The 14,856-nt window shown below is 40.7% G+C and overlaps 4 protein-coding genes and 1 pseudogene across 5 annotated transcripts; 3 read left to right on the top strand and 2 right to left on the bottom strand.

Moving 5' to 3' along the window:
• Positions 202 to 3,403, top strand: LOC104750993 (tubulin-folding cofactor E-like). The gene is made up of 15 exons (XM_010472855.2): positions 202 to 583; positions 673 to 843; positions 943 to 989; positions 1,076 to 1,222; positions 1,312 to 1,386; positions 1,582 to 1,691; positions 1,798 to 1,916; positions 1,988 to 2,049; positions 2,173 to 2,280; positions 2,363 to 2,397; positions 2,471 to 2,533; positions 2,632 to 2,723; positions 2,805 to 2,881; positions 2,985 to 3,062; positions 3,134 to 3,403. Exons 1-15 carry the CDS (start codon positions 274 to 276, stop codon positions 3,230 to 3,232), a joined length of 1,593 nt encoding a protein of 530 aa, XP_010471157.1. The 5' UTR covers positions 202 to 273; the 3' UTR covers positions 3,233 to 3,403.
• On the bottom strand, positions 3,255 to 3,993 carry LOC104750994 (uncharacterized protein C12orf45-like). Its single transcript, XM_010472856.2, has one exon. It carries the CDS (start codon positions 3,881 to 3,883, stop codon positions 3,365 to 3,367), a length of 519 nt encoding a protein of 172 aa, XP_010471158.1. The 5' UTR covers positions 3,884 to 3,993; the 3' UTR covers positions 3,255 to 3,364.
• On the top strand, positions 4,308 to 6,723 carry LOC104750992 (pentatricopeptide repeat-containing protein At1g71420-like). Its single transcript, XM_010472854.2, has one exon. It carries the CDS (start codon positions 4,389 to 4,391, stop codon positions 6,600 to 6,602), a length of 2,214 nt encoding a protein of 737 aa, XP_010471156.1. The 5' UTR covers positions 4,308 to 4,388; the 3' UTR covers positions 6,603 to 6,723.
• Positions 6,729 to 11,929, top strand: LOC104750991 (SCY1-like protein 2). 2 transcript variants are annotated; one of them, XR_761740.2, is made up of 15 exons: positions 6,977 to 7,468; positions 7,562 to 7,666; positions 7,760 to 7,867; positions 7,960 to 8,142; positions 8,311 to 8,437; positions 8,538 to 8,599; positions 8,705 to 8,791; positions 8,891 to 8,977; positions 9,063 to 9,176; positions 9,536 to 9,664; positions 9,829 to 9,891; positions 10,034 to 10,195; positions 10,315 to 10,433; positions 10,540 to 11,615; positions 11,763 to 11,929. XR_761740.2 is itself a non-coding variant. In XM_010472853.2 (14 exons), the coding sequence occupies exons 1-14, from the start codon at positions 6,977 to 6,979 to the stop codon at positions 11,429 to 11,431; spliced, it is 2,730 nt and encodes a 909-aa protein (XP_010471155.1). In that variant the 5' UTR covers positions 6,729 to 6,976; the 3' UTR covers positions 11,432 to 11,808. The 2 variants fall into 2 exon arrangements, 1 of the variants encoding a protein (XP_010471155.1); XM_010472853.2 differs by having other exon boundaries at positions 6,729 to 7,468; positions 10,540 to 11,808.
• LOC104753780 lies at positions 11,911 to 14,614 on the bottom strand (annotated as a pseudogene).

The following is a 14,856-nucleotide window of genomic DNA, read 5'->3' as shown; positions in this document are numbered from 1 at the left end:
CTCTTTTCGTCCGAACAAAGCCAAAAACAAAAGTGGCAACTTTAAGTTCCTTTGACCACTCGTTGTTCTGTCGGCGTAAGCATCGTTTGACTTCTTTGTTTAATGGGCTTAAATTTGGCCCATTTATAGTATTTTCCTGATACTAAGGATTTTATAAGCCCATTAAGTTTCAGCCCACGTTAGACGTCCGTAGATCTTGATTGACGGCAGGTTGATTTTTTTCCGGCGAGTTTCTCAGATCGACAAGTTTGTGTTTTCAGACGTGATTTCGAAATGAACGCCGAGTCAAGCAACGAGTCTTTTAAAATCGGGCAGCGAGTCCACTCGCTAAACGATTCGCCTCGGGTGGGCACCGTGAAGTACGTCGGAGGTGTGGAGGGATACTCCGGGACCTGGATCGGCGTTGATTGGGATCAAGACGGTGATGGGAAGCATAACGGTTCCGTCAACGGCGTTTTTTACTTTAACGGCCGTTCACAGACCTCTGCTTCCTTTGTTCGCTCTCAGAATCTTAGTAGTGGTATCACATTGCTTCAAGCATTGGAGCTTAGATACCGAACAGCTTCAACTAAAGACGAAGAAGGTCTGAAGAAAATGTTCAATCTTTTTAAATTATTGTGGTTTTTGGAATTTGAAAAATGATGAATCTTTTTAAATTTTTGTTGTTGTTAGATGAAATGTATGTTCTCTCTGCTGGGAACAAACGTGTTTCGATTCAGCTTTTGGGAGGGGACAAGATTCAAGATAAGTTAAGTAGGTTCGAGGAGCTTACGAGTGCTTCTCTTTCTTATCTTGGTGTTAGCTCTCTTGGAGTTTCACCTGAGCTGGGTTCAATTCTACCTAGTAATATTCATTCTACTCCTTTCAGCCTCTGTCATTGTCAAAAACACTCGTGTGACTCTCTCTTGCTCAGTATCTTACTCTATTTCTCCTCTGTTACAGATTTGAAGCTGCTGGACTTAACTGGAAACTTGATTTCTGACTGGGAGGTATCAGTCGTTACTGCTTGCCTGTTTAGTAACATATTTAGTTTCAGAGTTTATGATTGATCGTTTGTTTTTCTTTTGGCTTACAGGAAATTGGTGCTCTATGTGAACAGTTACCAGCTCTTACAACCCTTAATCTGTCTAGCAATTCATTGTCAAGTAAAGTCACCTCTCTGCCACAGTTAAAAAACATCCGTGTTTTGGTTCTGAATAATAGTGGTGTGAGCTGGAATCAGGTGACATGTGACTACTTGACTTGTTACTTTTTTCTCACGAACTATTTTGAGCTCCATCTCAGTTTTTGACTCTTGCCATCATGGATCAGGTTGAAAATCTTAGGCGCTCGTTACCTGGAATTGAGGAGTTGCATCTGATGGGGAACATGATATCTTCCATAACAGTAATGTTTTCTTTTGTAGTTCCAATGCTTACTGAGATTCTCCAAGTGGGATATAGTTTGGACGTGCTTGTAAAACGCCTTGGTCTCTTTGAAGATTATACTTGAGTTGCACTCATGCCAACGCCTTTTTTGCTTTGAGAACTTGGGTGTTGAGTTTGTAAATTGTTTTTAACCCTCTCTGGTTTCTTCTTGCAGTCGATGTCGTCCTCAGATGATCAAGCATTTAATTCTCTGGAACTTCTGAACTTGGATGATAATTGTATCTCCGATTGGAGCAAAGTACTAAAGCTATCTCAACTTCCATGGTCAGTAGTAAATATGTTCCCTTCTACTCGTAGTTGATGGACCCGTAAATAAACATTGCGCTGATGATACTTATTATCAATTGATCATCTAAACGTTGTTTCTCAGCTTGGAGCAGCTTTACCTGAACAAGAATAAGCTGTCACGCATATTTCACTCTGTAAATAGCAATGAATCACCAAAGAAAAGCAGCGACCCATTTCCAAGTCTACGTTGTCTTCTTCTAGGTAATCTCCTCTAGTGTAATGTCCCTTTCTTGAAATTTGGCCATTTTATCTCACCCCTTGTGTTATTTCAGGAGCCAACAACATTGATGATCTGGCCTCGATAGACGCACTGAATGTGTTTCCTAAGTTGGTGGTATTGCACTTTTGTTTTGTGATTCTCTAATATATCAGTAATGATCCTTGTTATAGAGGCTAAGCACTAGGTAGACCTTTTAAGAGCATGTCCTTTAACTGAACTCCCCTCTTCAACTAATAGGACATCAGGCTTTCGGATAACCCAATAACCGATCCTGCAAGAGGCGGTGTCCCGAGATTTGTTCTCATTGCACGGTTGACGAAAGTACAAGTGCTGAATGGGAGTGAGGTAGAACAACGGCCTAATAATGTTCAACATATTGTTACCTTTCATTGCTCTTTAAAATCTGAATCTATCTGGGTTTTTTCAGGTCAGAGCTCGTGAAAAAAAGGATTCTGAGATACGGTAAATCAGCAATCCCCTCTGTTGTTTGATTTTAGCGGCAGGACTATCCTTTTTTTATTTTGGATGATCGCAGGTATGTCCGGATGGTGATGACAAAACTAACTGACAAGTCTGAGATTGAGCTGCTCCACCCTAGGTACAATTTTGGTTTCTGAATCCTGTTTTCTTTTTTAATGCAAGTTTCTGCCAAAAGAAATTGATATAAGAATATTAATCTTGTTTTTGACATTGCAGGTTTTATGAACTCGAGAAACTTCACGGAATTGAGGATGAAAGAGCATCAACTGTTAGCAGCGGCCCTAAGAACATGGCATCTGGACTTATCTGTATGACTCTTTTAAGCCGTTTCTTATGCATGGTTCATTGATTGTATAAAAGCTGCTATTATATAACTATGACATGTGCAGCCGTTACTCTCAAATGCGTTGGTCCATCAATGGGTGAAAAGCATCAGTTGACAAAGAAGTTACCAGGCAGTATCACGGTTGTTACTTCTTCTTCTTGTGTATTGAGAATCTGAAGTCTGTTTAAAAACTTCGAAAATGTGTACCAATTATGTTGAACCTTTTGATTCGTGTTCGTAACAGGTTGGGAAGATGAAGATCTTATGTGAGAACTTTTTCAAGCTCAAGAACATGAAGCCAAGACTATTTCTGCAGGAGGAGGTATCTATCCTAAAAATTACTAAGTTATGAGTCTTTGTATCTCTATGTAATTCTATATTTCCATGGCACAGGGCTCACCTTTTCCTACAGCACTCGATGAAGAGACATCAACATTACTGGACGTTGGAATCTGCGAGGGCTCTACACTTCTAATAGACGAAGAGAGTTAAAGACACAGAGAAAACTCTTGCATTCACGGTCCAAAATTGTTTATTTTCAAAACAGATGCATTATATTCTCAACGATAACACTAGGCAAAAGTTTTCATATCAAGTAAAATATTGAAATTGAGAACATGTTTTCTAAGAGAGCTCAATGATTCTGCTTCTTTTTCTGCTACATTCTTTCTCCTCTGCATCACTGTCGCTATCATCACTCTCATCATCGCTGCTCGAATCTCCACCTCTACTAGCCATACCAACGCCTGAAATAGCTGCTTCAGCGGCACTAACAGCTTCATGTGTGTTGAGATCAGCGACGCCGAGCATCAAATCCATTTCGATAACTTGAGATTCGTTTCCTGTTAAAGCTTCGATATCAAAAGCTTCAGAGTTTCCTTCCGCTGCTTCTTGCTTCAGCTTCTTGTTAGCTTCCGCCATAACCCCCAAGAAACCTTTCACTTTGTCGAGAAATTGGCTTTTGGCAACTGGAGCAATAGTTGGTGGCTTCGATGAAGGAGCCTCCTCTTCCCTCTGCTTCTTCTTATTCTTCTTCTTCTTCTCTGTACAGATCAAAAGTGCCGAATCCATAGCAGAGGTAGAAGAAGATGGATTCTCCAGCTCCAACTTCAGAAGATCTTTGCAGTTTTCTTTCCCTTCCATGATTTTTTGCTTGCTGATATCAAAGAGTTTCGAAACTAAGTAAGAGCTTCAATTTAGGGTCCACCTGTGAAATAGCCGCTCTCGCTTTAGGGTTTTGGTAGATGAAGATGTTTTGGGACAATCAATTTATAATTTGCGAAGTAATTTATATTTACACTTAAATGGAAATCTGTACAAACCTACAAAATAGCGCAAGTCTAAATTGGTAACTTCGACGGGTCCGACTATTTGGTTTAACCGGTAAAAGCGACTGATTGCCGATAGTATTAATTTACCCGGTTGGTCATTAAACCGATAGATTTATCTTGGATTATTTCTTCGGTCAAGCATACCCGGTTTATTTGGCCTTGTTCCTAAAGTTGTGTCTTAACGAAAAAACAGAGGATTTAGAGAGACAATTTTATTAGTTTAACTCAATTTTTACTACAAAAACAGTTTCTGTTAGACGAAGCAGTGGTTGCTTAATTTGTGTTTAAAAAACAAGGTAAATGAATTTGGAGCGTCGATGATTACAAGCTTGTCTCATACTATCTCTTTTAGGACATTGATGCGCTTTAGCTCTGCTGCTTTACCTTCTTCTGCATCGAAAAACAACCTTGTTGAAGGATTGCGTACGTTAGTTAGGTCTGGTGATCTCCGTCTAGCTGTTTCCTTGTTCTATTCTGCGCCGGTTGAGCTTCAGTCTCAGCAGGCTTACGCGGCTCTGTTTCAAGCATGTGCAGACCAACGCAATCTTCGCGATGGAATCAACTTACACCACCACATGCTCTCACATCCCCATTGTTATTCGCAGAACGTTATCCTTGCTAATTTTATCATTACTATGTACGCGAAGTGCGGGAATAACTTATACGCACGCCAGGTGTTTGATTATATGCCTGAGAGGAATGTAGTTTCGTGGAGTGCATTGATCTCGGGCTATGCGCAGGCAGGGAACGAACAAGAGGGGTTGAGTCTTTTCTCTGCTATGTTAGCTCATTGCTGTCCTAACGAGTTTGTGTTGTCTAGCGTGTTAACTTCGTGTCGGTATGAGCCTGGAAAGCAGGTGCATGGACTTGCTTTGAAACTTGGTTTACATTGTTCGATATATGTGGCGAATGCGCTTATCTCTATGTACGGTAGGTGTTATGATGGGGCCGCCGCTTATGAAGCTTGGTCTGTGTTCGAGGCCATGGAGTTCAAGAATCTTGTTACTTGGAACTCGATGATTGCAGCCTTCCAGTGCTGCAATCTCGGGAAACAGGCCGTTGGTGTTTTTATGCGGATGCACGGAGATGGAGTAGGATTTGATCGTGCTACGGTGCTTAATATATGTTCTTCCTTGTACAAAAGCTCCGACTTGGTTCTTGACGAGGTTTCAAAGTGTTGTCTTCAGCTGCATTCTCTGACTGTAAAATCCGGGTTGGTGACTCAGACTCAAGTGGCTACCGCATTAGTTAAAGTTTATTCAGAAATTTTAGGAGACTTTGATGACTGCTACAAGATTTTTATGGAAATGAAACACTGCAGGGACATTGTTGCTTGGACTGGGATTATAACAGCGTTTGCAGTGTATGATCCAGAGAGGGCTATACTTCTCTTTGGTCAGTTACGTCATGAGAAGCTAAACCCCGACTGGTATACTTTCTCAAGTGTACTAAAAGCTTGTGCGGGACTTGTCACTGCTCGCCATGCTTTGTCTATACACGCTCAAGTGATCAAGGGTGGTTTTGCAGCTGACACAGTACTGAACAACTCGTTAATCCATGCGTATGCCAAATGTGGCTCTCTTGACTTGTGTAAGCGTGTATTTGATGATATGGATTCGCGGGATGTGGTATCGTGGAACTCAATGCTCAAGGCTTACTCATTGCATGGCCAAGTAGACTCAATTCTACCAGTCTTTCAGAAAATGGACATAAATCCTGATTCAGCGACATTCATAGCTCTTCTCTCGGCTTGCAGCCACGCTGGACGAGTAGAAGAAGGACTGAGTATATTCAGATCCATGTATGAGAAACCTGAGACTCTTCCTCAGCTAAATCACTACGCTTGTGTGATCGACATGCTAGGCCGAGCTGAACGTTTTACGGAAGCAGAAGAAGTTATCAAGCAGATGCCAATGGAGTCAGACGCTGTAGTTTGGAGTGCATTATTGGGATCATGCAGGAAACATGGTAACACCCGGTTGGGTAAGTTAGCAGCAGATAAACTGAAAGAACTAGAACCCACAAACTCATTAAGTAACTTCCAGAAAGAGACAGAAGCATGGAGAGTGAGGAAAGAACCAGGCCTGAGCTGGACCGAAATAGGAAACAAGGTTCACGAGTTCGCATCAGGAGGAAGAAACCGTCGTCCAGACAGGGAAGCCATATGCAGAGAATTAGAGAGGCTGATTAGTCGGTTGAAGGAGATGGGTTATGTTCCAGAGATGAGGTCAGCTTCACAAGATATAGAGGAAGAAGAACAGAAGGAAGAGCATTTATCGCATCACAGCGAGAAACTAGCGTTAGCATTTGCAGTGATGGAGGTAAGAAAATCAGGTGATCACGGACTGAATTTGATACAGATAATAAAGAACATAAGGATATGTATAGATTGCCATAACTTCATGAAGTTGGCTTCAAAGCTTTTGGGAAAAGAGATTCTTGTGAGAGACTCGAATCGGTTTCACCGTTTTAAAGATTCATCCTGCTCCTGTAATCTCGCCGACGATGAGGCCAAAGAGAAGCTATGTTAGTTATGTTACTTTCATCTCAAGACAAGGACAAGGACTGATTTGGCAAATAGATAAAGTTATTGTATATATAATAAAAAAACAATGAGGAATGGAAAAAAAAGGAAAGGACTGTTGTGTTGTAATTAAGGAAAAAAAAAAGAAAGAAAAAAAAAACAAACAAACAAGTTGCTCTCCAGAGAGGTGGGAGGAGGAAGAAGACGATCTTTCCGATCCAGACTTGTGCTTCTCTTCTGCCATCGTCTTCTTCCTCGATCTCGGTTAAAATACGCATTCACCACTCCGCTTTGGTGTTAGATCTCTCGTCGGATTACTTGTTTTCACGTCGTCGTCGACCGACAACAATTAGGATTAAATTTTTCCGATCCAGCAGAAAAATGTCGATAAACATGAAAACATTTACTCAAGCCCTAGCTAGAACGGCTGCTGTGATTGAGAAGACGGTTCATACCACAGTTCAGGAAGTTACGGGACCTAAGGCTCTTCAGGATTACGAGCTTCTCGACCAGATCGGTTCCGCTGGACCTGGCCTCGCTTGGAAGCTATACGCAGCTAAGGCGCGTGATTCCACGCGCTCACAGCAGTACCCGACGGTCTGTGTATGGATGCTTGATAAGCGTGCTTTGTCTGAGGCTCGTGTTCGAGCGGGGTTGTCTAAGGCAGCTGAAGATGCGTTTCTTGATTTGATTCGAGCTGATGCGGGGAAGCTCGTGCGGTTGCGGCATCCTGGTGTGGTTCATGTGGTTCAAGCGCTTGATGAGAATAAGAATGCTATGGCTTTAGTTACGGAACCGCTCTTTGCCTCTGTGGCTAATGCGCTTGGGAATGTTGAGAATGTGGCTAATGTGCCCAAAGATCTCAAGTCAATGGTTAGCTTTTATGTTCTCTGTTTAGCTTCATATTCAACTCAATTTGAGTTTCAAGTTGGATTTTCTTAAATTGATTGTTTACAATTTGATCAGGAGATGAGCTTGTTAGAGGTGAAACATGGCCTGCTCCAGATTTCTGAGACACTGAACTTTCTCCACAATAACGCAAATCTCATCCATCGAGCCATTTCTCCAGAGGTTTGTTTTCCAAAATTCTTAGTCATACTTGTCTTCTTAGAAGTTGTATTCATATATGATTTCTTAACTTGTGGAATTGTAACTTTTCTGCAGAATGTTCTTATCACTTCGGCTGGTTCTTGGAAGCTTGCGGGGTTTGGGTTTGCTATTTCGGCAGCACAGGCTGGGAATTTGGACAATATGCAATCATTTCACTATTCTGTGAGTTTGTACTCAAGTTTATTACTACACGGCTGTGTTTCTGATGTATTCAACTCTACAAGTGAGATAATCTCTGGCATATGTCCGTGCAGGAATATGATGTCGAGGATTCAATACTGCCAGTCCAGCCATCCCTAAATTACACTGCACCTGAACTGATGCGCAGCAAAAGTCCTTCAGCTGGAGCTTCGTCGGACATTTTTAGTTTTGGATGCCTTGCCTACCATTTAGTTGCTCGGAAACCGTTGTTAGACTGCAATAACAATGTCAAGATGGTAATTCTAAAACCTGAGATTGTTAGTTTTGATATTCAGATACATGCTGTCAGATACATTGTGTCTCATGCTTTATGTCTTATGGGTAGATTTTATTATTCAGAAAGATTTTAATGTATTCTATGGATTCCCCATAGTTGGTAATATTTATTTTATAATTTCTTGCAGTACATGAACACGTTGAACTATATAACAAATGAATCTTTCTCATCTATACCCTCGGACTTGGTATCTGATTTGCAAAGGATGCTATCAACGAACGAGTCCTTTAGACCAACAGCATTAGATTTCACAGGTAAGTGGAAGTAGTCTTGACGAGGTTTGCTTATTTCTTGTGACAATGTTTCTCTTTTTTCTTGTTAGTTTCATCTTTAACTTGAACTCTTACTATGTAGGATCAAACTTTTTCCGAAGTGACGCTAGATTACGTGCTCTCCGTTTCCTTGATCATATGCTTGTGTGTATATGCTTTCAATAATTGTTTCAGACAGACTGTACATAGATGATGAAAATGTATCTCCACATTTGATAACCTTTTCGGATCATTTTTCTCTTTATTCAGGAAAGAGATAACATGCAGAAGTCTGAGTTCTTAAAAGCATTATCAGATATGTGGAAGGATTTTGATTCCCGTGTATTACGGTATAAGGTAGTCACTTTACTGGCGTAGCCTGTGTCTTGATAAAAAGATTTGATGCTCAAATGGTATGTCTTGCTACAACTAAGCAAACCATGTTTTATGATGCAGGTGCTTCCACCTCTTTGTGGTGAACTTAGGAATTTGGTTTTGCAACCAATGATCTTGCCAATGGTTTTAACTATAGCACAGTCTCAGGTAAGTCTGAGTGATAAAAAACTATATTTATCTAGAAATCACTGATTGAAGCTTGAAAGTTGAAACCTAAAATTACCTTTTTCAGGATAGAACTGACTTTGAGCTGATAACTCTTCCGGCTCTTGTTCCTGTTCTCAGTACTGCTTCAGGAGATACATTACTGCTGCTTGTAAAACATGCAGAGCTTATTATTAACAAGGTAAAGTTGATCAGTTGTATATATTACTAACTTATTTTTTCTTACCCTGCACATGTTTGTTTCTGCTGAAGTTCTTCTGATTGGACACAGTAGGATGGAATAAAGGATGTATGTGTAAAATATGGTCCACTTTGACAACACAGCAGCTCGATATAATAGTCTTTTGTGCTGCCATAAACTGAATGCATGCAGATCTAATCAGATATATATTTGGTTGTAAGCTTCCACGTTGAAGTTAGACTGACTGTTGTTTGTTTCTGTACCCAGTTGTAAATATGCATTGAAATCAATATCCCTTTTTTTCTAATGCATATAGGGTGAGGTCCTTACTCGGCTTACGTTTATGTCAAAAATTTCAGACTGATAGCGAGCATCTTGTATCGTACGTCCTCCCTTTGCTTCTACGAGCCTACAATGATAACGATGTCCGCATTCAGGAGGAAGTTCTTAAAAGATCCACATCTGTTGCTAAGCAACTCGATGGGCAGGTGATGCTCAATGCTTTGTTTTAGTGTTATATATTGAAATAATTTTTTCTCCCCACAAGAGTAGAATCAACTTTGATGTGGCTTTCTGGTTGTGCAGTGTAGTGCTAGTTAATTACGCTGGATGAGTTCTTTTAATTAATTTTTTTCCGTCTTTCTTTATGTAGGTTGTGAGGCAAGCAATTTTGCCTCGTGTTCATGGCTTGGCTCTCAAAACTACAGTTGCTGCGGTGTGTTATACTTTGTTAGATTATCTCAGCTCGAGTTTCTTCTAATACCAGTGTCTTTAAGAGCTTGAGAAAGAAAGAGAAGTATGAATTAACTGTTTCCATCTTCTCATAAATAATTGACTGGAATGCACTTGTTGTGCAGGTCAGAGTAAATGCTTTGCTCTGCTTAGCAGAGTTGGTGCAAATGCTTGATAAGCCTGCCGCTATCGAAATTCTGGAAACAATTCAACGGTGTACTGCCGTAGATCGTTCTGCACCCACCCTAATGTGTACCCTTGCTGTGGCAAACGCAATCCTCAAACAGGTAGGATTCAGGTCAAATTTTCTCCTTTATGTATGAAGTTTGAATGTATTCACTTCTCCTCGAGTCTATATGTGGTGCATTACATCTTATTATCTGCATTTTTCATCATTGTTCTCTAGTATGGAGTTGAATTCACAGCAGAACATGTGCTTACCCTGATCATGCCGCTGCTTACTGCCCAACAACTGAACGTCCAGCAGTTTGCTAAATATATGCTATTTGTCAAGGATATTCTCAGGTGTGCCTGTTGTTCTCGGGCAGTACTTCTGAATAGTGCTTTCAGGTCCCTACCACAACATAGTGTTGTTGTCTTTATTGTGATCTGTATTCTTCTCCTGGAACAGGAAAATAGAGGAAAAAAGAGGAGTTACAGTGAACGATTCCGGAGTCCCAGAGGTGAAACCGCATTCTGTTTCCAATGGAATCCAGTTTCAATCATCGACCCAAACACCTGAGAAGGTTGCTTCTGCAGCCAAGAGCAGTCCTGCATGGGATGAAGATTGGGGTTCACCGAGCAAAGATTCTGCTGTGGGAAATCCTGCTTCTTCTCGTCATAACACAAACCATCAGTTTAACAAATTCACAGATCAGACACAGCCATCAATCATGTCTACTCTTCCTAACAAGGCAACAACACCAACCACATGCCCTGCAGTAGACATCGAGTGGCCTCCAAGACAATCTTCAAGCCTCACCTCTCCAGCAACTGATGATAAAACACAACTAAACACAGGAACTTCATCCACTCCGGGTTTCGATGAGTTAGATCCGTTTGCTAATTGGCCTCCACGTCCCAACAATGGTACTTCTGTTGCTTCTACCGGACTCAAAAATGGCACTGCATCCAATTTTAGCAACAATTTACCAGGCGGCACCCATTTTCAGACAACTAACAATGACAACTGGGCATTCAGCAATGCCCCCTTGTCTTCGCTAAAACCACCCCAGCAAGGTAATCCAGGTATCTCTGCAAATAATCAAGATCCAATCAATTCTTTCGGTGTACCAAAACAGAGCCAAGGAATGCAATCTTTCACGAGTGGTTCGTACAATAACCAGAAGCCAGCAGACATCAGTTCCATATTCGGTTCAAGCAAAACCGAGCAGTCCGCAATGAAACTTGCACCACCACCTTCAGTAGCAATGGGAAGAGGAAGGGGGAGAGGTAGAGGTGGTACTGGCACATCTACTTCAAAGGCCAATGGTTCACAACCATCTCTATTGGATCTATTATGACCACAGTTCTCCGTTATGGACTTGTTGGTGCTTGGTCGTGTAGTGAAGAAAAGCATATACTACATATGGAGATTGCACACCGTGCTTTGTGATGCAGAGAAAACTGTTCAGAAAAATGGAGATGTTATGTAAACATCTTCTGGGATTTGCTTCTTCCACCATATAAACTTCACTACAGCTTCAGGTTGTTTTATTTATGTCTTTCTTAAAATTGTGTAAATTTTTTGTTTTGCTATCTTACTTGCTCTCACCATTGCTTCATTCGTCACACGTTATATTATTTGACGGCGGCTACGATATTTTCATGTATACGTTTTCTTTTTTTTGGCAGTTCCTGGATCCTTCCATACATATGAAGTTTGGTTATATTTTAAATCTCGGAATCGCCCCATTTGTCTTTTTTAAAGCTTCTATGGTAAGTTATACTACATAAGTGAGAATTGCTGAATTCAAACATTTTCAAGCCAAGATATATCGACTAGCACCAGACGTTTGTTACATATATAGAAAATACAAAGAAAACACATGAAAATTCAGTACAAACACGAACAAGACGTTACACAACATTTGCTTCCCAAATGCTTAAAGAGACTACAAGAGATGGGTTTAACGAACACTTGTAATGACTAGTTTCTTTCGACCGAACTTTTCTGTGAACCAATCATGATTATGTGCAATGTAGATATGTCCGATCACCAATCCACAGAACACACCAGGTCCATATGCTATTGCAGCTGCTACCCAGTTGAACACTTGTTCCTCACCCTCTGACAATTCCTCAAGTAGCTGCGATGTAGGATTCAAGGCATGAGTATCTCTACAAATTTCTTCGAGACCGTAGAGTCTTGGGTTGTCGAAGAATGAAGAACATTTCTGCCTTTGGAACTGTGTGCCTCGTGGTACAGGACCTTGGAGAAGGTTATGGGAGAAGTTCATGTATGATAGAAAAGAGAGCTTACCAAGACCTAGAGGGATTTCTCCTGAAAGCTTATTACGAGACAGGTCTAACGTCTCGAGCTTTGTCAAATTAGCCAAGTTTCGTGGGATATCACTTGTGAAAGCGTTACCTGACAAGTTGAGAAGACGCAGTTCCTTCAATAAGCCAACGGACTCAGGGATTTTGCCATAAAATTTGTTTCCAGAAAAATCAATGGCTCTGAAGTCATGTCTGATCCGCTCAAAGCTCGTCTCAACTCCTTTATTCACCATATCCATCTCGTGATAATAGCTATCAGCAAATCTCCCAAATTCTGCCATGTACTGGCCATTTTCTTCGGTTAATGTGGTCATCTCTTTCCAGTTGGAAAAATAGTGAGGTGGGATGGTTCCAGTGAAGCCATTGTGTGATATATCAATGACTCTTAAACTCTGAAACCCGACAGACACGTGGCCATAATACAACGTCCCATAGAACTCGTTTGATCTGAGGTTGAGAACATGTAATGATGGTAGAGATCCCAACCATGATGGAAACATGTCCTTGATTTTGTTGCTCTCCACATTCACAAGTTCAAGATCATTGCAATTGATCAAAGACTTTGGAAACTTTCCCTCTAGCTGGTTGTGACTAACGTCCAATGATACTATCTTGGTAACACCTGAAAATATATCTGGAAAGGTTCCACTGAAGTTGTTGTTCCCCAAGATTAGCTCTTTAATAGAACCACTAAAATTCTTTATACATGGAGGTATCGAGCCGCTGAAGAGATTGTTGGACAAATCTAGAAAGCCTAACCATCTAAGCTTGCAGATCATATAAGGAAATGGTCATTGGAATGAATTCGAATTCAGATCCAACTCTCCGATTAGTGCTTCTTGTGAAGAGTTTTCAAAACTGGTGAAAAAATTGTGAGAAAGCGTCAATGTATCCAATCTCCATAAGCAACCTGGTACTTCACCTTCCAACTTGTTGTTGGAAAGATCAAGATGAAGGAGGTTGGTTAGCTTTGATACAGATCTAGGGATTGGCCCAGTGAAGTTGTTGTGGCTAAGATCTAACTCTTCAAGGTTGAGAAATGTAAATATAGACTCGGGGATTGGGCCATCGAATTTGTTACGAGCAAGGATTAGGGTCTGAAGCTTAGCTGATGAAGATGTATTTGTAAACTCTATAGGTCCTGTAAATTGGTTTCCTGCCAAATAAACATCTTGTAACGAAGGAATCAAGAACAAAGATTTAGGAAAATGCCCGCTAAATGAGTTTTGAGAAACATCAAAGTACTCCAAGTTTTGGAACACACTCATGTCAAACGGAAACGTGGATGTGAAGTTATTAGAGCTGAGGCTAAATTCAGAAAGCTTAGTTAATTTGGCTAATGAAATAGGAATTTGGCCACTTAAGCTATTGTTCTCAAACGACAAGGCTCGTAGTTCGTTTAATTTTCCGATGGAGGCCGGAACTTCACCTACCAAATGATTATTGAAAAGCCTAAGATGTAAGAGATTAGAAAGGTTTCCTAGTGAAGAAGGAATCTCTCCTGTGAGACCGTTAGACCCAAGGCTAAGATTTCTTAGCTGGTTTAGATTTCCTATTGAAGCTGGAATCTCACCGACCAAACTATTAGAAGAAAGCTCAAGATTTATGAGACGAGAAAGGTTTCCTAGTGAAGAAGGGATCTCACCTGTAAGATCATTAGCCATAAGGTTAAGGGATCTTAGCTGGTTTAGATTGCCGATTGAAGCCGGAATCTCTCCTACCAAGTTATTAAAGAAAAGGTTAACAAGTGTGAGGCGAGAAAGGTTTCCTAGTGAAGAAGGAATCTCTCCGTGGAGATTGCAATTCATAAAGTCTAGGTGACTAAGATGTTGGAGTTTGAAAAGGCTACTGTTGGTTTTCAAAGAGCCGAGGAGAACGGTGCTACTAAGGTCGAGTGATATCACCTGGCCAGATTTAACGTTGCACGTGACACCCTTCCAAGAGCAACAATCAGTGCTCTTATTCCACGGTATTGGTTTAGAATCATAAATTGGAAACTCGTCTCTGAATTCCAAAAGAGCATCCCTTTGGTCCTGATGGCATAAGTGGAGCGACGTAGAAGCTAGAGTCTGTACAAGGAGGGAGGAAAAGATGATAATAACAACTGAAATCCAATAAAAACAATGGCTTCGGATCATCATATATTTCTTTTTTGAGTTTGTGTTGTTAGTAAAGGATTGTGTGTTTCATTGACTCTCTCTTCAAGAAGAAGAAGAAGAAGAAGAAGAGCTTCCTTGGAGTTGGTGGGAATGTGAGTTAGCAAGTTTTGCGTCAACTCGTTTAAGATTCGGTTCTGATTTGTCGTCTATGAATCACTTAAACATGTGCCTTTTGTCCAAAAAAGCAAATAAAATTAAAGTGAAAATAGATCAGATTGACACAATTTTGAAAAAAAATTGCTGGTTTGACACCCTCTCTTAGGGAAAAACTAGAATAACACAATTTTGTG

This window comes from Camelina sativa, chromosome 16, assembly GCF_000633955.1.
Source record: "Camelina sativa cultivar DH55 chromosome 16, Cs, whole genome shotgun sequence".
NCBI classification, from domain to species: domain Eukaryota; kingdom Viridiplantae; phylum Streptophyta; class Magnoliopsida; order Brassicales; family Brassicaceae; genus Camelina; species Camelina sativa.
The sequence above is the reverse complement of the archived record's forward strand: the minus strand, read 5'-3'. Positions and strand labels throughout refer to the sequence as shown.

Bases quoted from the DNA above. Each gene is read 5' to 3' on its own strand.
- LOC104750993 (XM_010472855.2), top strand. From the start codon at position 274: ATGAACGCCGAGTCAAGCAACGAGTCTTTTAAAATCGGGCAGCGAGTC. The intron at 2,050-2,172 runs GTATTGCACTTT...TTCAACTAATAG, and splicing joins ATGTGTTTCCTAAGTTGGTG to GACATCAGGCTTTCGGATAA. The intron at 3,063-3,133 runs GTATCTATCCTA...TCCATGGCACAG, and splicing joins GACTATTTCTGCAGGAGGAG to GGCTCACCTTTTCCTACAGC.
- LOC104750994 (XM_010472856.2), bottom strand. From the start codon at position 3,883: ATGGAAGGGAAAGAAAACTGCAAAGATCTTCTGAAGTTGGAGCTGGAG.
- LOC104750992 (XM_010472854.2), top strand. From the start codon at position 4,389: ATGATTACAAGCTTGTCTCATACTATCTCTTTTAGGACATTGATGCGC.
- LOC104750991 (XM_010472853.2), top strand. From the start codon at position 6,977: ATGTCGATAAACATGAAAACATTTACTCAAGCCCTAGCTAGAACGGCT. The intron at 8,438-8,537 runs GTAAGTGGAAGT...CTTACTATGTAG, and splicing joins AACAGCATTAGATTTCACAG to GATCAAACTTTTTCCGAAGT. The intron at 8,978-9,062 runs GTAAGTCTGAGT...TACCTTTTTCAG, and splicing joins TAACTATAGCACAGTCTCAG to GATAGAACTGACTTTGAGCT.